This window comes from Caretta caretta, chromosome 1 (genome assembly GCF_965140235.1).
Source record: "Caretta caretta isolate rCarCar2 chromosome 1, rCarCar1.hap1, whole genome shotgun sequence".
In the NCBI taxonomy this organism is placed as follows: domain Eukaryota; kingdom Metazoa; phylum Chordata; order Testudines; family Cheloniidae; genus Caretta; species Caretta caretta.
In genome coordinates, this window is record NC_134206.1 from 231,016,629 (window position 1) to 231,037,919 (window position 21,291).

The 21,291-nt window shown below is 40.0% G+C and overlaps 1 protein-coding gene across 10 annotated transcripts in view; it reads left to right on the plus strand.

Moving 5' to 3' along the window:
* The window catches only part of SCUBE1 (signal peptide, CUB domain and EGF like domain containing 1), a 305,663-nt gene that overhangs the window by 158,230 nt on the left and 126,142 nt on the right, over positions 1-21,291 (plus strand). For 4 of the 10 annotated variants that reach the window (XM_048825384.2, XM_048825395.2, XM_075121403.1 and 1 more), the window contains 3 exons: positions 1,012-1,137; positions 12,176-12,292; positions 15,237-15,326. The exons of 2 other annotated variants lie outside the window; for them this stretch is intronic. In XM_048825384.2, coding sequence (XP_048681341.1) covers positions 1,012-1,137; positions 12,176-12,292; positions 15,237-15,326 — 333 coding nt within the window. The remainder of the gene's footprint in view (positions 1-1,011; positions 1,138-12,175; positions 12,293-15,236; positions 15,327-21,291) is intronic. 4 more of the 10 variants (XM_048825416.2, XM_048825427.2, XM_075121395.1 and 1 more) reach the window with 2 other exon arrangements.

Consider the following 21,291-nt stretch of genomic DNA (forward strand, 5'->3'; position numbering starts at 1 on the left):
ACTTGAAAAATAGCTCTCTGAGAATTTCAGAAACCTTGACAGACCAAAAAACCCAAAAACCTGGGTCTCTAATTGTAAAACTTTTTACCAAAAAGAAAAAAAAAGGCAGTGGCTTTAGTCATTCAGTTCAGATAACCACCTTTGAGCCAGGAAACTCCATGGGATTGACCTTTCTGAATTTCTTCTGCATTCTTCCATTGGGAAGCAGGGTTTGCAACCCTCATCATGTGGTGAAAAATTAGGATCTGGCCCCAGGAATCCACAAGAAGTACAGGGTCCTGCAGCACCTCTTATGGCTCTCCACTGGCTCTGGTCCCTGGTACCCTGCCTCCATCCCAAAGGAGCTATTCTACTAGGTCTTCCCCTTCTAGGCCTTCTATGGTGTGCATGAATTTATATAGGTGTAAACGCACACAACTTCAGTCTGTGGTGTAAATTTCACAGCCTCTCCATTTTATTGCAAAACTGTATTCTCTTTTCTTTGAGCTTTTACAGTATATGAAAGATTCTTGAAAAGTAGATCATTTAATGTTATAAACTTGGAAAGGAACAAAAATGATTAAGTGTTTCAATACTCACTACATTCTATTAAATGTTCAAAATACATATGGCTGCAAGGATACAAATTCCAGTGGGCTCTGATAGTTCTAATTTCTTTTTAAATTCTGTGCAGCTTCTTTACCTACTCATGTAATCTGTCACTAAAAACTTTAAATTATATAGTCACAAAAATAACCACATTAATGTGATGTATAAGTCTGACAAGTGTAGGTGTAATGGATCCCAGTGGATGCTTGTTTTGTAATTTATGGTGCTCATATGTTGATTTTAAACCCTTATTGCTTTAGCATTCATTTGCCTAATGGGACACTCTCCAGATGGAAGATAAAAATTACGCTGACAATGGAACAATGGACCTGTGAAATTGATTAGAGTTAATCTGCAATGGGATTTTTTTCAGTACTTGTGTTTTTTCTCTCTCTCTTTCTCTCTCTCTTTCTCTCTTTACAGAGGGTATGAACTGTATGAACAAAGATCACGGGTGTGCACATATCTGCCGGGAGACGCCCAAAGGTGGGGTTGCCTGTGAATGTAGGCCTGGCTTTGAGCTTGCCAAAAACCAGAAGGACTGCAAATGTAGGTAGATGGAGACTAAATATCAAATGCCCCAACATGTCTTATTTTCCACATTGCTATTATTTTCCAGAGATAAAGAAATCAGCTAGGCTTTGGCCAGAGGTGATTCAGACTCTATCAAGACCATTAAAGTGTGTTCTTTTTGTGAAGTACTTATTTGGGGGAGGGTGAAAAGTTTTTTTAGGAGTACAGCCTCAAAAGAGATTGGTCTAATGTCAAACCTTCAACCTGAACTCCCCTGAATAAATACTGGGGCAATTCAGATCCAACTTTGAAATTTACAGTTCAACACCATTTCTCGTCTTGAACAGAGGAAATGGGAAGGTGGGAGAAGATGTTTTGTTTTTGAGGGGAGAGGGCAGGGAAAGGGGATGGGCAGGGGAAGAGGCACTTAATCCAAACTGTATTTAGAAAGCAAAAACATCCACTATAAATGAATGCATATCATTAGGATTCTATCTTACAAGACAGTCATGTTCTCTTGAAGTGGCATTGAGCATTAGAGCCATAAAATGAAGTGCACCTACTTTTCATATTTAAAAGACAGGTTTTCAGTAGTATTGGTTGCATTGACATGGACTACTGCCTTTGGCATTACTAGGAAGGCACATGGCCATATCATACATGACATTCTTGAATACCATATTTTAGATGATGGAACACAAGCATGTCACCCAGTGCAATTGGGAGCATAGGATTTTCCATACAGGGTAAGACAATTGATCCTTTTATAAGAGCCTTATCCACAGCCTGCTGAAGTCAGTGGAAGTCTTTCTATTGACTCTAGTTGGCCTTCAATTAGGCACTAATACCTTAACTTGCCTCCCTAACTAGAAGTTTTGGAAGGGATCAAGGGACAAAGAATTGCTGTTACATTTCTTTAATGCTTTATGGAATAAAATGCCAAAAAGGGCCATCTGGTTTCCCCTTAAGGGTGATATTTTTGCCATGATCTTTGCTCCACCTTAACCTCTTTCTTCATGCGCCCTCCCTTGGTTAAATGCAATAAGCGGTATTTTTCTGAGTGTAAAGAAAAAGATTATCTTTGAATGTCACTGAGAAGTGCCACAGATTAATGCACATTTTATCAATATTTTAAGGAAAAATAAGAGCACACAGTAAAAAAAAAATTAGTGTTCTAGTAGAGTTTTAAATGTGTTTTAAAAGTGAACATTTTGTTAGCTGACTGTGTGCAATCAGAATTTAAGATGGAGATTAACTTTACTTAATAATTATGCTTGTATTACCTGTATGCACATATCTGTATGTTCCTAGTGGAATATTTGAGCCTTCATCGGTGGAAGATGGTGATAGGAGAATTGGGGCCTCTACCAGTTTCATATTACTAGGCACATCACAATTCAGATGAACAAAAGACCTGAATTTATTCAGTACCCTGCAGAGTTCAAAATGTAGTCTGAGTTATAGTGAATTTTTTAGATCCCTAACCAGGGGCCCTGAGTCTTCCACAGCCACAGAATTTGTTGCAGAATCCTCATCCCCATTTGCTGCAGAAATGTGCTCAGAATCCTACAATAACTTTTTACTTCTAGCCCTTCTGAGTGTAAACTGAGCACAAACCAATACAGTGATATCTGTATGAGTAGTGAGACAACCTGAAACAGTAACTCTGGGAGGAATGAGCTGGCTCATTTATCTCTATGAAAGTCCAATACTGAAATGTAATGAGGATTTAAATGTTAATATTTGTAACAGTTTCATCATTGCAATCATTTGAATGAATTGGCTGAATCCTGAGCTGCACCTTTTTCAGCACTAAGTGCAGCTGAGTCAAGGAGCTGCAAAAGAGAGATTTGCACCTTGGTCATCCTACATTAGCTCTGGCACCATCATAGATTAGAGCAGCCTCGGGGTTGCTCTAAAGAATTCTGGCTTATATTAGTCCCCTAAAGGCCATTTATGCTGATCAGGGATTACCAGAACATGCCACATCCCTTCCTGCTGCTGACCTTCCCTTTAATATTAGGGCTAACTGGGAGTGGATGGCACAGAGGCAGTAGAACAAGAGGTGATTTCCCCCACACTGGGTGAATTGGATAAGCATATTGGATGGCATTTTTGCAAGCAATCTATATTAGCCTAAATCTGCTTCAAGTCAAGTTGTGTGTGTGTGTGTGTGTGTGTGTGTGTGTGTGCAAATTATATGCAAATTATATTAAAGGAATGTTGAGGTTGAGAAGTCAAGCATTCAAAATTTAGGAAATGCCCATGCCATCCTAATTTAGCCCCTTGTGTGTATGCATTATGATACAGTTTTTAATTACACCATCAAAGAGATTTTTTTTCCACAGAACTCCTGCCTCATTCAGTGCATAAGATGGTTGGTGCTCACTGAGTAATTTGTTTTATCCTCACAGTTCAATGTGTGGACCTGCACATTATACAAACCCTGCTCTGAAGACAGAATTATTCATTTCTTCATGGGCTTTTCTGCGTCATTTATCATTGTGATATCTGAGTGCTTCACAAACATTAATGAATTTATCTCCACCACACCTCTGTGGTAAAGTGATATTATAGCTCCGTTTTACAGTTGGGAATCTGAGACCCAGAGAGTAATGTCAAAAGTGTCCACCAGTTTTGCATGCCCAATTTGAGACATGCAGGGCCTGGATTTAGAGTACTTGGTACTTTGTAGCACTTAATATGTTCCAAGTACAGTTCCCAATTACTTAATTTGCATCTGTAAGTGCTCAGCCTCATGTTTCTCAAGTTGGGCACCCAGAAAATTAGGAACACATAAGTAGTGACCATCTGTGAAAAGTTTGGTAATGACTTGCCAAACATCATATAGGAACTCTGTCGCAGAGGCAGGGATAGAATCCAGTTCTTCAGCGTGGCATTCAACTTCCTTAGTCATGAGACCTTCCTTTCTCTTTCTGCAGTCCCCTGCCTACTCATTACACACTTACCGGCTTCTGCAACAAACGAGGCAGGAGTTCTACAAACCACAGCCATCACTGCACAACCTGAATTCATCACCTGAGTGGATCCCGCCTGTGCATGGAATGGGGCAGGGTCCTGTGGGAAAATAAGTATGTGATTATGTAATTAAAATATCATAATACATAGACACAAGAGGCTCAATTTAAGTTACATGAGCAACCTTAAATCTGGCATTTCCTCATTTCTGAATGTTTGACTTTGCAACCTAAACACACTTTCAGTATAGGTTTTTTAAAATGTAATGCCCTAGGTTTTAAAATATGGTGACCGAAAGAACAAAAAATCCATCATGTGGAATCATACTTGCCACTGTACAGGTCATCAGCAGCTTGACCCTTTAGATCAGAGGTTGGCAAACTACGGCCCACGGGCCACATCCGGCCCGCGGGACCCTCCTGTCTGGCCCCTGAGCTCCTGGCCCAGGAGGCTAGTCCCCGGCCCCTCCCCTGCTGTTCCCCCTCCCCCGCAACCTCAGTGCACTGCACCACTAGTGCAACGCTCTGGGCGGCCGGGCAGCGCAGTTGCAGAGCCAAGGCCTGACCCAGCGCTCTGGGCAGCATGGCTGTAGTGCCGCCAGCCCCCGGCGCTCCAGGCAGCGCGCTAACGGGGCAGGGAGCAGGAGATGTTGGATAGAGGGCAGGGTAGTTGGGGGGGTGGTCGGGGGAGGGGGTGTGGATAGGGGCCGGGGCGATCAGAGGCCAGGGAACAGGGTAGTTGGATGGGGCAGGGGTCCCGGGGAGCAAGTCAGGAATGAGAGCGGGGTTGGATGGGGCAGCAAGGGGCAGTCAGGGTGGGGAGTCAGGGGGTGCTCAGGGGACAGGGAGCAGAGGGTGGTAGATGGGGTAGGAGTCCCAGAGGTACCGTAAGGGGGCAAGAAGCGGGGGGGTCAGATAGGAGACAGGGGCCAGGCCACGCCTGGCTGTTTGGGGAGACACGCCTCCCCTAACTGGCCCTCCAGACAATTCTGGAAACCCGATGTGGCCCTCAGGCCAAAAAGTTTGCCCACCCCTGCTTTAGATCCACCACACAGACCTCTGCCATTTGAACTAAAGGAGTAACTGATAGCAATAGTAGGTGGTCATCCTCTTAGGACCGCCCACCAGAGTGGCATCAGACACACACTTTGCCAGTGAGTTTCACAGATATTTGCTGACATCAGAGGAATGTTGAAATTCAGGAATCTTGGGTTCATTGCCAAGGTCTGGAGAGAAATGTGCTCTATTGAGCACAATCCATTCATCCTCTTTTCCCATTCAGACTGTTCCTTAGTTTGCCTCCTCTGCGAAGGATCCAGGATGTACCTCTGCACCTCCAGATATACCCCAACAATCCATTGTCTTTGTTTGTAAACAAGGTCCACACCTGTTGTTTATTTCTTCCTGTAAATTTCCTTTCTGGAAGATTTTGCAATCTCTTGATTACCATTTGGGTCAGTATGCAAACAAATATCCATTGTGAGACATACAATGCCCAATACGCACATGACCAGACAGAGAGATGAGTATCTGGTACCTCTTGCTTGAAAAGAACCTGTCTGAGACATGTCACCTCTTGGTTACCTGCTTTAAGAACATAATTTGCAGTACAGGCACGTAACTCCTTAAATATTATCTGCACATACATGTTGCCATGATTATGATGACCAGTGGGCTACTGGCTCTCAGTAAAGACATGACATGTCATCATTTAGTGAATTATATGCATATATCTGACCCCAGGGACCCCCTATAAAACTTTATGCACTCTGTGCCGTCTGCCAGTTGGCACCAACAGGTTCCTGGGTCACAGTCCTATAATGAAAAGTGTCGGGCAACCTTAACTATATAGACAACTTTACCTGCACCCACCTTTAACGACTTCACTGAGAGCAGACTTAGGCCAGTGCACGAGTACTTTCAAACATGCAACCCAATATGTTTACTCTACAAATCAAAACCTTCTCCCACGCCTTCCAGGACCCTCCAGCTTCCCCTGAGAGTGTTGTGGTGCAGTTAGGTACTGTCAATACAAAAATCTGCAGAACGTTGAAAATTTGGGGCAGAATAAAATAAATTTAATATCAATATTAGTAAAAAAAGCCATGCTGTACTCCTAGCTTTATTCATTGCACATTGTATTCAATATAAAACTCTTTTTCTTTTTTTTTTAGTTTATCTGAAGCTGCCACAAATTGCCAATGTGCTGCACCAGCTGTTACAGAAACTCCCAGCACCCAGGCTACAAAATGTAGATCTAGCTTATTGAAAATTACATGGTGTCTTGGCAATAACATACACTTCAGCCACATTTGGTAATAGATAGGGATGTAATTATCCTAATATTTTTTAAATTGTTGGATACTAAATACTAGGTTCAAAATCTGATCAGGTTGTAAATATAAATCCGTCTAATAAGGCACACAAAGATGTTAATGTGGCTTAAGAGGGTAAGCTGGCTAACTCCTTAAAATAGCTTAAATTCTAAAGCCACTTTAGAGTGTTAAGCTTTAAACTATCCTTGTAACATACATTTTTGAGGTCACTCTCAGTTCAATTCTGAGTAGCTTGAAAGAGCTCAAAAATGTGTACAAATCAGATCTGGTTTAGATATTCATCACACATATGTATTAAACATTAAAATAATGTTATTAAGGTTGCAAAAGCAAGCACTCAAAAAAGTTAGGAAATGCCAGAATTAGTGTTGGTCACATACATTTGATTCTGCACTCCCTTACCCGTACCTCGTGTGTGTATTATGATACAATCTTTGTATAGAATCAGATACTATTTCTTCCATAAGACACTTCTTTGTCTTCCAGAAGCTCCTTGTCCCCAGGGAAGGGTATCACAAAAGAGAACAAAATGAATGTTGGGGGGACATACAGTTACCAGGCAGAATTAAGGTTGCAGAAGCAAGCTGAATTCTAAAGCTTGGTCTACACTAGAGTTAGATCAATGTAAGGCAGCTTACATGACCTATCTCTGTAAGCATCTACACTACAACTTTGCTCCCAGCGGTGTATGTGTATATGTACACAGTGTACGTGTATACTGACCTAATTACTCCACCTCTGCAAGAGGCATAGCACTTAGATCGATGTAGTTAGGGCAACATAGTGTCTGTGTAGACACTGGATTACTTACATTACCTGTTGGCTGTCAGCCTCTGGGGGGAGGGGTTTTCCAGTTGTCAGTGCCCCACATAGTTAAGTTGTTGAAAGTGCTCCTGGCGAGGACCTGCACCACCAACAGAAGACATGAACCACTGCAATAATTGCTGTGGTAGCTGTATGTCAACCTAACTTAGGTCAATTAAATTTTGTAATGTAGACAAGGCCTTGGTGTTTGAACTTGCAACCTTAATAATGTTATTTTAATGTAGCTTTTTCCTATGGAATATAGCTATATATTTGAAATCCCTATTGTATTTAATGTCTAATTTAATCTGGCTTTTATCTGTTACTCATTTTCTGAGCTATTCTTCCTCATTTTCATGATTGTAAATGTTGTTTCTGAGGCAACCATCATTCCTCATATTAATTTAAAATGTTGGCCCATATGCGAAACTGTGTCTGAGGACCGCTTAGAGTAGCTCAGGATGGAGGTGAAAAAGTGGCCGTTTGCTTTCAGCCACCTTTGTGCTCTCCTGATCCTCAACTAATCTGAATAGGTCTGATTCTCTCCCCCTCCCCCCATCCCCCAGCACAATTTAGAGGAGCCATATGGCTCCTCGAAGTTGCACCAGCTGCCAGTGGCCCTAAGGTGCTGTTAATGGTAGCCAGAGATCACTGGGGCATAGGGACACACTGGCTACACCCCTTTCCCCCTAGCAACATGCCCTGAGCTGACAGCCAGGAAGAGAGGGAGCATAGGATGAGCTGAGCTATGGTACCTATATCACCCGAAGATTCCCCCCTACACTGGGGTGACACTCCCAGGAGCAGGTAAGCCAGGTTTAGGATAGCTTTGTGCTGGGAAAGTGGTGACACAAAGCTGTCCCAACGCAACTGAGGATCTGGCTCATTACTTCTAATAATGACTCATTAGCATTACAACTTTAAGATCACATTTTTAAACTCTAAGGGTTCAATTATATTCTCTGCTGATGCACAAGGGGGCATGAATTAGGGAGCCAACTAGCCCATATGCTGCCATCTACAGGAAGTGCCAGTGGACACATGGTGGATATGCATATTGCTCCTGCTCAGAGAAGCAGCAAATAACACTTGTCAGTGCTTTGCCCTGGCCTTCGCTGTGAAATGCTGCTCTTTGCTGTTGAGAACCCTGTGGCAGAGAATGCATTACACAAAATGTATATTCTCCATAGATTGAGAAGCCAGGGAAGGATTTGGCCGATTATTTCTAATGGTGGCAGCTTACCCTATGCATATGATCCGGTTTTAGTACAGTGCCGTAGTTCTCATGGGATATAGCCAGATATTTTGATCTCTCTTAGAGTTCCTTGGTATTCACATATGTCTATCAAGGTGACTTCAGAAGGGTTATTCTAGTTTTACACCAGCTTTATGGAGAGAAGACTGTCTGGCCCATAAAGTCTAACAAATGTTTATCTTTTTCTTTAGTGAGAAATATTAGACACTAATTTGCATCCACTTGTTTTATCATAATAATGTATAGTATGCTACTGTGATTTACATTTGTTAAAAGGGCACTGTCAAGGTTGGTAGGTCAAAACATTTGACTTAGTTTATTGTGCATTTTTATTTCCATACATTCTGAACTCTAATTTATTCTTTTGTGTAGCCATATCGTGAAGTTTACAAGAAATCTCTTTGTAGAAAGCGGGTTTGGATTTCTTAGGCAGCTCACTATAATACTTTTCTATAAAAAAGGGATAGATCTGGATTTTGGAGGTAATATCGTGGCCCCATAAAGACAATCAGAGTTTTGCCATTGACTTGAATGGAACCAGGATTTAGCCCATTCAATGAAGAAGGAAAACTCTCCAACCTTTTGTTAAAACTAGAGATGGGCCTCAATTTATATATATGCAGAACTGGATTTCACACCCCAAAGTTCATGGTCCAGCTTTGGAGTTTTGGTTCAAGTTGCTAAAGAGATAGGGAGAAGCTAAAAATAGGAATCTGGATCAGATTTCAAGTCCCTCAAAAATCTGAGTATTCTAATCCAGGATTTTTTGGTTCAGGCCCATCTCTAGTTAAATCTAGAGCATACTACTAGTTTGCTAAATCAAATAATTTCCTGTTGCAGCCCTGGGTTCCTCAGCCACCATCACCATAACATTTTCAACAGGAGATAGTGAATAAGTTTATTATTTAAGATACTGAAAGTCAATTTTTTTGTGGACCAACCTTGACAAGTTTCCCCTTTAAAGACTAACATAGGTGGGTAATAAATTATCAGAAATACTTTTCATTGTACAGCATGGCTTATTTTGCAGATATAGGAAAAGACACAAAAAAATCAGTCCAAAATTCCCTCTGTGAAATCACTAGGCCAAGTTTTTCTATCTATGTAGTTATATAGCCTTCATCGCCAATAATATCTGAGCATCTTGAAATCATTAATGGATTTTTATCTTCCCAATAACCCTACGAGGTTCAGAAGTATTATTTCCATTTTACAGTTGGGAAACTGAGGCATGGGGTAAATTTAGTGACTTCCCAAGTGGTCTACCCTCTAAACCATCCTTCTTATCTTTTAAATTCCACTGGAATAAATCTGGAATAACTCCACTGACCTCAAATATGTTACCATGGATTTACACTGGTATAACTGACAGTAGAGTTTGGCTCACTGTCCACAACCCAGTAAATTGTTCCAAAATTAGATTTTATTTTGCCTGGAGTTGATTTAATAATAATTCTTTTAAAAAAACAATAGTAGGGTTGAATTTTCAAAAGTGCTCAGTGCTCGCCTAACTCTGCTCCCACACTGGCGACAATGATTAAACTCCAGTTGACTCAATTGGAAGGACAATTAAACCAAGGCTGAAGCAGCTCTTTGGAAAGTCTCACCTCAGCTTTTATTTTGTGCCACCCACTTAGTGGGTTGTCAGTGTAACCATTTTTATGATTTTGCAGAATGCGATATTGTGTGGTGAATGGAGACTTCACTGTGCAGAGGAGCAGGGAAATTGGCATTTAATCCTACATGAATCACTTTAAACTGCATCATTCTAGAGTAGCTTTTTGTAGAAACATGTCTGTTCTCCTTACACCAGTGTAGGTCAGGAGTAACTCTTATTAAAGTGAAGGGAGTTGCACTGGTGTAAAACAGTATAAGTGAATGAGAATCAAGTTCCACAGTTATGCATTTTAATGTGCACATTGGAAGACTCCATTCCAGGCATCTATCTCATTCTGGATTTGATTCTCTTCTCACATCAGTGTGAGTCAGGAGTGACTCCACTGAAGTCAATGTAAAACTCGTGAACGTGAAGAGAATCAGGCCCTCTTTTTGAGAATCTTCTAGCAAGATTTCAAAAATAGCCTGAAGTTAGGCTTCACTTATTGAGACACCTGCCTGATTTTCGAAAGTGTTGAGCTCCTGTTGAGATCAGAGTTACGTTTCTTAAATCTGGGCCTAAAATATTCAGTGTAGCCCCATCTCTAGTTTTAGCCCTCTGATAATTATATACAGCAAAGTTTTTCTTCCTGCTTGCAGGTGATTACATACCAGAAAATTCAGATATATTCCATTTTTTAGAGACTAGTAAAGTGAGATCATTGAGATGAATCGGATCTGTAAGACTCTCTGCACTTTTGAAAATGAGAGGTGTTTTTGTATTTGAGAGCCTCACTTTAAGTTCCTTTAAAAAAAAGAAAAGAAAAAATCTTGGCTTTACCTAATTGGATACTTTATAAATTCTCTGTCTAGCAAGGGAAATCCTGGTGATATTTAAATGTAACATGGCAGAGAATACTGTGGTTCTAGAACCAGTCTAGGATGGCTTAGAAATAAATATCTGTGCCAGAGAGCTTCCTTTGATTAATAGAATTCAGTATTTAAACTGACATAATATTAAGACATGCCAAAACCCTCTGAAATAATTCATGATATAAGTAAATAATTAGACATTTGATTTCCCAATCCTTTAAAAAAAAAAATATTCCAATATATGCATGCACGAAGGGCCTGATCCTTCTCCATCTTGACCCTGGTGTAGACATTTGGACTTGTGTATAATGACAGGAAAGTGTGTTTAAAACACTGTCAGATCACAGTTGTTTCATTTTGTGTGCACTTTGCACAGGTGTGTGACTACACATGGTGTAAAACAGGAGGAGAATCAGGCCCATTATAACCAGATTACTATTTGGGAAATGCCAGCGTCCTATGAGTTAAAAATGAAATTCCCTCCTGAGACAAAATCTGCTTTATTAGAAATTCTTTAAAATTGCTAAATTCTGCCCACCTTGAGAATTTTGTCTCAGAAAATTTCTTTGTTGTTAGAAGTAGTTTTAGTAAATATATACTGAAGTGATAGTGAAATCTCCATAGGCTTCTTCCGAGTTGAAGCCAATATACTGTAGTCCCAGAAAAAGGCTTTTAAAAATAGAAAAAGGGTCTCCTGTCTTATTTTTAAACATTCTTCTATTCTGGGAGGATTAGGGTTTTTGAAAGAATAGATTTCAAGACTGATGTATTTTTGCTCTTGCGGTCTGGATCACTGCTTCCTCCAATTATGGAGTGAAGCCCAGCAGGAGAAGAAAAATGCTATCTATAAACTGGAAAATATGTCTGTATTAGTAGACTGCTCATTTTTTCGTGCCATATATATCATGGATATGAACCATGGCGTTTTAGGAGGAGATGAAATTGGCTGGTCATTCATGCTAAAACAACTAATCCAAACAGAATGAATTTTAAAAAGTGCAACATTCTGGGTTTTTTTAATTACATGGATGAGGGAGGAGTTAGTTAGGAAAAAAAGGGGACCAGGCAAAGAATGGAGAGTGGAAACACCCATAAATAAAAATGTTGTGTTGTCTAATGTCTTGCTTTATAACTGATCTTCTGTATTCTAAAAAGGCCCTCAAAAACTAATTGGTTTCATTGTAATTTTATTTATGTATTCATATATACACATACATTTTGGGCATAACTAGTAACCTGTAACTATGGAAATGGAGGCTGCCAACACACCTGTGATGACACAGATACTGGTCCTGTGTGTGGTTGTCATCAGAAGTATGCCCTGCACTCAGATGGCCGAACATGCATCGGTAAGTACCTCTCTAAAGCACACTTTTTACTAGTAATATGGTAGAATGAGTTGGTGTGTGTGTGGACCCTAGGAGATTAAAACTATTGTTGAGAGGAGTGTGCAATAGTAGGTTTTGGTCATAACAGTTAGGGTCAAACTTTGCAAAGAGATTAGAAGCATACAGTTATGATTGTTTTATGTAAATGTTTGTCTGTGAAATATCCCATTGTCATTGCTTTGTCATTTTAATTCTATTTTTATAAATCGAATTTAATAACTTTTAAAATTGAAAAGCACAAAAGGTAACTATGGATCAAGGATCAACTCTACCCCTTTATACTCATATGAGCAGTCCATTGATTTCAGTGGGACTTCTCACATCAGTAAGGTGAGTAGGATTTGATCCTAATATTTTTTAAATTCTATTTGGGGATAATTTAATGTCCATGATATGCTTGCTTTCCTGGTTTTTTGTTTTTGCTTTATAGCAAAATAATAGTACTCATCGTGAGTAAGCTTCCAGTGTGACTGTCAATGGGAAAATGGCCTAGCAGGAAGTGAAGCATCCTGGGTGATGCCATGCAAATATTTATTATTACAAAGTACATTGTTTGCATAATATTATCCGTTTTTGTACAAAAAGGAACTTTTTGCAATAAGTTAATCAGTGGTTATGTTCCTTTTTTACACTCTTACTCTCAAAATCAGAACCTAAAAATCCATAATGGTTTTCATCATCTTCACATTGTTATTGATTAGTTTGTTTCAAAAATGTATAAAGTAATACAAAAAATAGGAAATAAGCTTAAATACTTTCAGAATTAGATGGAAGTTCTTAGTCTTCTCTCTCCTTTCTCCATATTTGAAAACATACAGGTCCTGATCCCCAGCCTACTGAATTCAATAGAAATCTTTCAGATTACTTCAGTGGGCTTGAGACCAGGCCCATAGGCAGCGAGATCTGTTCAGACAAACCCCTTGCCAGCTCATGGAATTGACCTCAGATAGGGCTCAGCATAGGGAAAGGGGTCTGACTGCACAGATCTCATGACCGGATCAGGGCTGTAGCCTTCACTAAAGGAAAAGTTATCAAGGTACAACAATTACCATGTCTTGCTGTATACACTACCTATTCCTGGACTGTTAGGATCTCTCTTTCTGTTAACATATTGGTCTGAGTTCTGCAGTCCCTCTGCATAAGGAACTCCTATTGAAGTCTATGGGAGTTCCATGTGTGGAGAGCTTGCAGGATTGAGGGCCCTAATACCAGGTTTTATTGAGGAACATAAAATAAATTTTTGATGCTCCCATTTGCAAGAGTTCACTGTTCATTGATTTCCTCAGGTTGATGTTTAAATTTGTCCATCATGTTCAAAAGGATGTACTCCTGGCTTTTTTTATTACTATAATTTTTCATTTTTGTAATGTAACAAACACAACTTCATGTTACATTCTTTGGTCCTGCGATGTAAGTCACATATTACTGCTTGTGTTGATTTTCCTCCCTCTGAGTAGTTCTTTCTTTTAGAACACACTTTTTAATTTTTATTTATTTTTTACATTTTTATTCCTGCTTTCTGGTGATGGTTCCTGATTGCCTGTCTTGTCTGATAACTGACGTTCATTAATTATTTACAGAACAATAAAAAACCCACAGTATCTCAAACAAAAGCCTCTATTGCAGCCTGATCCCATCTAGAACTTGTTTAAAAACTTCTCGTTACAACTCAACCATGTAGTGTTGCCACAGATCAAACCTGCCAGCCGCCGCCTTCTCCTCCTCCTTCTCATTTCCATTATTCCACTGTTTGCTGTCTTCAGTGGTGTATATATTCTGGGCATCACTGCAAGAATGCAAACTTCTGCAATGCCAGATAAATACTTTTTGACCCTTTGTCTAACATATTTTGTCTTTGTTTGCCTGATTTTTATTTCTTTTTTAATGTTTGCTGCATGTGAAAGTCCCCACTTGCATTTTGTTTTGGCTTTTTTAATAAAGCAACTCCCCCACCCTGCATAAATCATTTTATTTACCCAGCTGCTGCTTTCTCCATTGCTGTCCTGTATGAGAAACCTTTATTTTTATTTCACTTACTGCTCATCTCTTCCCTCCCTTGTGAATGATTGTTTCTATGTATTTCTAATGAAGCATAACTCAACTAAAGTCCTTGTTATGCTGAATTGAAACTCTTACCTATAGGATATCAGAAATTATTTGCAAAATGACCTTTGCTGACATCATCTTGCTTACTGCATGCTTATAAAATTACTAAACCCTGTTCTTGCAACATCTTTTCTAGTATTGAATGTTTAGCTCGTAGTGTTTCATAGACAAGCAGGCAACCAGCACTGCCCAAATTGATCTTTTTTGTGTTTGTTTGGTTTGTTGTTCGTTTTTTGGTTTGGGGTTTTTCCTTTTTTTTAAATTTGCATGCATTGTTTGGTTTTTAAACACTCTGTCAATGTGTACACGACTATGGTGCACCCATGCCCTTCCATCACCGGATTCTTTTAGCTCTGTGTGTCTGTCTCATCTTTGTTCTCAGCCTGCCATTTTCAGATCCTGATCCCACCATCAGCCTGAATCACTTTACAGTTTGTCTTTAATAGTTTGTTTAACTAGAACCCTTGTATTTAAATTTCCATTACTAACATCTGTCTGGGGCAGTCCTGTTTGCTGTCTCATTCTCTAGTAGGAAACAAGCTTTGTGTGTGTTTTCTGGTTAATTACTTTGTCATTTATCATTCCTCCTCCTCCTCTTCTTCCTTCCCCTTCTGCCCCAAGCACCCTTTAATTTTTTTCTGGGGTTTCAAGTGGAATTAACTCTCTAACTGGGATTTAGTGCTTTCATGGCTTGCTTCTTGGCTTTGGTTGTGCCAGGCCAAGAAACTGTCTTAGGCAGCGGAAAATTGGGCTTTTGATTAACCAACTGCTCCATGTTTGTCCCTTACTTGTGTTTTAGAGAAGGATGAGGCTGCAATTGAGAGTTCTGAGTACAATGCCACGTCAGTAGCTGATGTGGACAAGAGGGTGAAACGGCGGCTACTTATGGGTAACACTTTTCTTCCACTTCCTTTGTTGTGCTCTCACTTTGTCTGTGTGTGTGTGTATGGATTTTTTTTGTTTGCTTTTTTTAAAAATTTATTTTTAGTTTATTTCATCTATGTTTATGAGGTCACCTTTTTTAAGTTCTTGTCTTCCATCATACAATTTCATTTCTCATTTGTAAACTTTTTCCCCTAACCCTGCAGTTTTCATGTTCAATTTCTTCTGCATTGAAAGAAATTTTTGCCATTAACTTTACTGACCTTTTGCAAACTACTTCTTACGTGTGATTTGTGTATGTATGTGTGGATCCAGGGTTCACATAAAATCTCATGTGTCAGATCTGCCTTTAGTTTATAAGTGGATGATGATATAAAATGATGCTCTTTTTCATATATGGTGTTATATTTGCTTAGTTAAGTTTTTTGCAGTACTTTTGAGTGAAATGTATATATTATTGCTAGAAATTCATTTATTTCCTTAACACTGATACGTTGAAAACTATTGTGATAAGTGAGCTTTAATATGATCTTCTCTCAAGATTAGTGCATGGTTTGTTTCTGTGGGTTATCAGCTAAAGAGTGGAAGAAGAACGACCAAGATAATTCTTCTGATACTAATCAATTGCTCAGGCATCTAATAAACTGTCTTGTTCATATTATACATATGACCATTGATGATGGTGTTCTTTTTGCAAATAAAAAGGAGCTTGCATTTTTGGTTTTCATAGGAGCATATGGTATGGGAACAGAATCAACAATCTGGTTGCTTTTCCTGCTGAGTTATTCTTTAAGGTTGTGGTGGCTGGATCTCTGCCAGATTCCTTTTCACATAACAAATGTCATCGAAGAGTATGGATTACTGAACTGTACTGCTACTTTGGAGAAATCCAGGCAGTTGGTCAGACTGTATTTTCAGTTTTGATCCGTCTCACATGATGCAAAATAGCCCCACTAGATTTTAAGTGTATTTAACACAGGTGAAAAGTGCCAGATTGCCAGTCTTTGAACCTGGAGTTCTTTATTTATCCATAGAAGAGGTATAGCATATGAACTGGCAATACAAGCTTCCTGTCAGTTCCCTGGCAATTATCAGCCCAATCCTAAAAGGTGCTGAGCACTTCATAGGTTCAGCACTGTCTGTGAACCTGAGTCCTGATCTGGAAGGACCATTTCTTGAGGACAAGAGAACTGTTCAGTTTCTATGCTAATTTAATCCTTGATAACTAGGATAATTGTTCCAATTGTTGTTAGTGGTTTTGATGCTATTTTGACACCTGGCTTTGCATTATCAATCTAAAATGGTATTAAATGGCTATATGTAAGTAAAATACTTTGTATCCTATTACTGAATCCCTCAGCTATCTGCTCCCCTATTGCCACTGGAGTTTCTACAGGTTTGCAACGTAGTAAAAATTTGAAATGAAATGATGTAGCAGGCAATCCATAGGTGTAATTTATTGTATAATAATGAATTGAATACCCACAAACCAGTTTAGATTTTCATAAGTTATTGTATAGATCAGTGGTTTTCAACTTTTTTTCATTTACGGACCCCTAAAATATTTCAGATGAAGGTGCGGACACTTTTGGAAATCTTAGACATAGTCTGTGGACCCCCAAAGGTCCGTGGACCACTGGTCGAAAACCACTCTTCTATGGAAATGACAGCCTTTCGCAGATTCCTTAGACATAGTCTGTGGATCCCGATTGAAAACCACTGGTATAGATCATCCAGCATCCTAGGGCACAGTTAATGGTTTGGCCAGGGATTTCAAAGAGGGAGTTAGGCACCCATGACCACTGAAAGCAAGAATTGCGTGCGTAGCTTCCTTAGGCCCTTTCGAAAATTAGAGCACACATACTCTAATTGCTGTTGGGCCTTCTGATGTCCAGAAGTGACCAGCCCAATCATCAAAGCTGAAAAACATTCCATACTATTGGCTAAAAAAGGTTATACTATTGACCAGAGTAAAAAAAAACAGAATAAAAAAAGTTATGGTTATCAGTATGCTTATTAAATATATCAGGCTCCCATTAACATGTAGTATTATGTGGGCAGAGGCAAGGGGTTAACAATCCAACTGGTCATATAAGTGGTCAGAAACATTCAATAACTCCTCTATTAACATATATTGGCCAAGATGGGAAATACATGCAGTGGCTAGACTATAGAATCCTTAGGAAAGTTGTCAATTAGAACTGAATAGCTACTGAAATCAAGTCTGAAAGGGCAGCAGCAGCTTCTTATCCAATTTCTGGTACACAGGGAACCTCTGATTGTCTTTGATAGTATTCCAATGCATTTTCAAAGTTAATGACTTTTCCAAATAGCTTACAGTGCCATTGTCTCTTTCGGTACTTTTCAAACTGTCCTTATAGAAAGTACACAGTGTTGCCAATTCTCACAAATTTATTACTGTGATTTTGACCCCTGCTGCAGGCAATCTTGTGAAGAGAGGAAAAGCTCCAACTTTCATGTGATTTAAGGGAAGGAAGCGGGGGAGATCCTCCCACAGTGCCCTGTAGTTTTGAGAAAAGTGCACTAAACTGCAAGCCCAGAGACCACCATTTCTAGTCCCAGCTCTTCCCTTGACTGCTGTTAATATTTCTGTTCCTTCACAACCCTTATTGTGAACTAAGGCTTTATACTGCTACCTGGAGCAATTTCATTAACCCATTTCACAGATAACTGAGAGCTTGCACAAGGTCACTTCAGGCAGAGCTGGGAATAGACTCCTGGCCTCCAATATAATAGAATTAGGTCTCATCCATTTGCTACACTACCTTTCAGAAGCAACATAGATTAGGTTCTTCTGTAATACATACTAACACAGTATGACTATATGTCACCCTCTAATGGCTAGACATCATGAAGAGGGAATCTGATAGAATTCTCTTTCCTTGCTACATATATTTTTCTCTATACCTTGGAGGGCAGACAAGAGACAGGATCTTCTAAAACAATCTGCAATCTACTCATCTTCAGGTCGATTCAGCCTGTCACTAGGAGTTTTCCCCACAATTTTTCATAGTGACTAAGAGGACCAAGGGAGTTTGAACTATCCTTTATATCTACCCACCCACCCCTTCACCCCTATATCCCCCCAGTGTGGACTACCAGGTTCTGAATGGAGACTCCTGCCCTCATCATTCAGGAAGTTTCACTGAATGACTTTCTCTGCTCTGTGAACTTAAAGGAGACATATCTCCACACTCCTATTCATCCAGTTCATTGACAGTTTCTTCACTCGCACTTGGACTAGGGCCACCCAACAGGAAGAGGAGATACAAATATTTCATGAGATGGATGGCCTGCTGTGTCCTGTGTCCTTTATCTCCATCAAGACTTCTGTGTACTACAAATCCATAGTATTGTTGTAAACTGAGAAAAGAACTCCTTGGTGTACACTCCAAACCTCATTCAACTGTGTCACAGGTTTTTTATGAGCAGAAGCATGGGGTTATTACTAGAATCGGGGAGAAGAGGCATCACAGAGTTGTCTGAGACTGTTTGCTGAGCCAGGATCCCTCAATCAGAAGCCCTTCCTCTCCTGGGGTTAGTGGTTGCATTAGTGGACACAATCCAACTGGCACTGCTCCATAACAGAACTCTACAGGTGTTCCTGGTATTGGTCTGGGATGGAGGAGTTCTCCAATTATCATGTTCCTCAGCTCTTTGGTGTCCAAAGATCTCTCCACTAGTGACTCATCATGAATAACCTCAAAAGGCAAAAGTATGTCATATCCTAGTGTACTAAGGATTATGATAGAGGGTAATCTCAGGGTATGGGATGCACACATGGGAAACCAATCATGCTAGGGCCTCTGGTTCACATGGAAAGCCTGATGAAGCATCAGCTTTCTTCAATTCAGGACCGTGGGCTAGGGTCTTCAGCACTTCATATCTTGGATCTTCATGTCAGATATCCTGACAGAATTCAACAATCAGACAGCAACTGTCTCTATAAATCACTAGGGAGGCACCAGGAGCTCCGCACTCTGTGTTTGAAATCATCTCAATCCTATCCACTTAGGAAGAGACCATCATACTATTTCACATCTTTTTACCTAATATGTTTATTGTTCCAAACACAATGATCCCTTATCTTGAAATGTGAATCTTTTCTGCCTTGGCTGTGCTCTTAAGTATATGTTCACCCTCCTCAATGCCCACATCTTCTGTTTATCTCCCAGAAAATTTGGCAGGTTCCTTACTAGCCTCAGAAGGAATATCACAGAACTGTGCATCCTGTCTCAGCTGATCAGTCTTCTGCTACCAGATCCCTGATCCTGACTTTCCTGTCCCTAACAGAATGGAGATTGACAGGCTAATGCTTCATATTTTCAACTATTCCTCTTAAGGGCAGGTCTTCACTACCCGCCGGATCGGCAGGTAGTGATCAATCTATCGGGGATCGATTTATCATGTCTCATCTAGACGTGATAAATCAATCCCTGAACACGCTTCCCATCGACTTCGGAACTCCAGCTCGCAAGAGGAGGAAACAGAGTCGACAGGGGAGTGGCAGCGGTCTACTTGCCACCGTCCTCACAGTCAGGTAAGTCGACCTAAGATATGCCAACTTCAGCTACACTATTCGCATAGCTGAAGTTGCATATCTTAGGTCGAACCCACCCTTCCCCCCCAGTGTAGACCAAGATGCTTCATTAAGATGCTTCATTTTCTGGTGCAGTGAAGGCCTACCAAAATGTCTGGCTCACTTTCTGCCAGTAGTGCCTCTTCAGATATGTACCTCAACTCTGTCCTATACCTCTTATTGAATGATTTAAAACAAGGCTTGAGTTACAACTCTTAAATGGCAATTATTTGGCTTGGGAGTACTCAGTCTCACAAGACCAAACAACACTGCTATACACTCTAATATTTCTTCTTTCCTTCAATCAACAAAATGTTTGATATACATCATTGAGACTAATTGCCACCAGGAACCTCACCTCAGTTCTTACCCTATGTAACCAAAATTCTCCTTGAATTTTTTGCGGTTAGTTTTCCTTTACTATCTGATAATTAGAGTATGTCTACATTGCCCTGCAATTTGGACTACGAGGGTGTGAATTGCAGCACGGACTAAAGTGCTGTACTGTAACTGCTCCCAACTAGACAATATGGGCATGAAATTAAAGATCCCTAGTTTGCACTAATGTAATTCTGCAGCTCTTAGGTTCACGCTGCTGTTCACACCACTGTCATCCAAACTGCAGGGTAGCATAGAAAAACTGTTAGTCTCCTTCATTATTATCACCACTTTGGCTCATAGAGTTAGTGAATTGGATGCTATTTCCTGTAAAGACCCTTTTTCTCCAATCCTTTACTTGATGGGTAGGTCTCCGATCTTCTCCAGAATCGTTACTAGTACCAAATGTCAATTTGCTTTTCTATATTAAGTCAGATGATCTTCTGCCCCAATCCATCTGTCAGAAGGAGATGATTCTACATTCCCTAGTTGTGTTCAGACCCCTCAAGTTCTACTTAAATAGGACTTCACCCTTAAGAAGTGGTAAGAAGCTCTCTTCACCAGTTATAATGAAAAGGTCAAAAGGTTCCTTAAGTCACTATTTCAGATGACCAGAACAGCCACTAGGGAATCCTCTAATGTTCATAAAACATCTGGACCAGAGTCTCAGATGTGCTTCATTAGATCTGTAGCAACTCCCAAGGCAGAGAAACAGGCCTTTCTAGGAGCAGATCTCCAAGGGTGTAGCCTTGTTGTGTCTCCACATTTTCACCAATAGATGGTGGAAGTGGGATCCTTCTCTCATTTTCATACAAATAATCTTCTGCCAATCCTGAAACTGCTGGGAAGTAACAATCAAAAGATGAGTATCAGGGAGAGAACAGTGCAAAATTTAACCATTGGTCTACTGATCCTGCAGGTTCTCCTTCCCATCTAACATTTTTCATTCCCTGTGTATGTAATTCATCCAATTTCTTCTTGCTCATGTTCAATC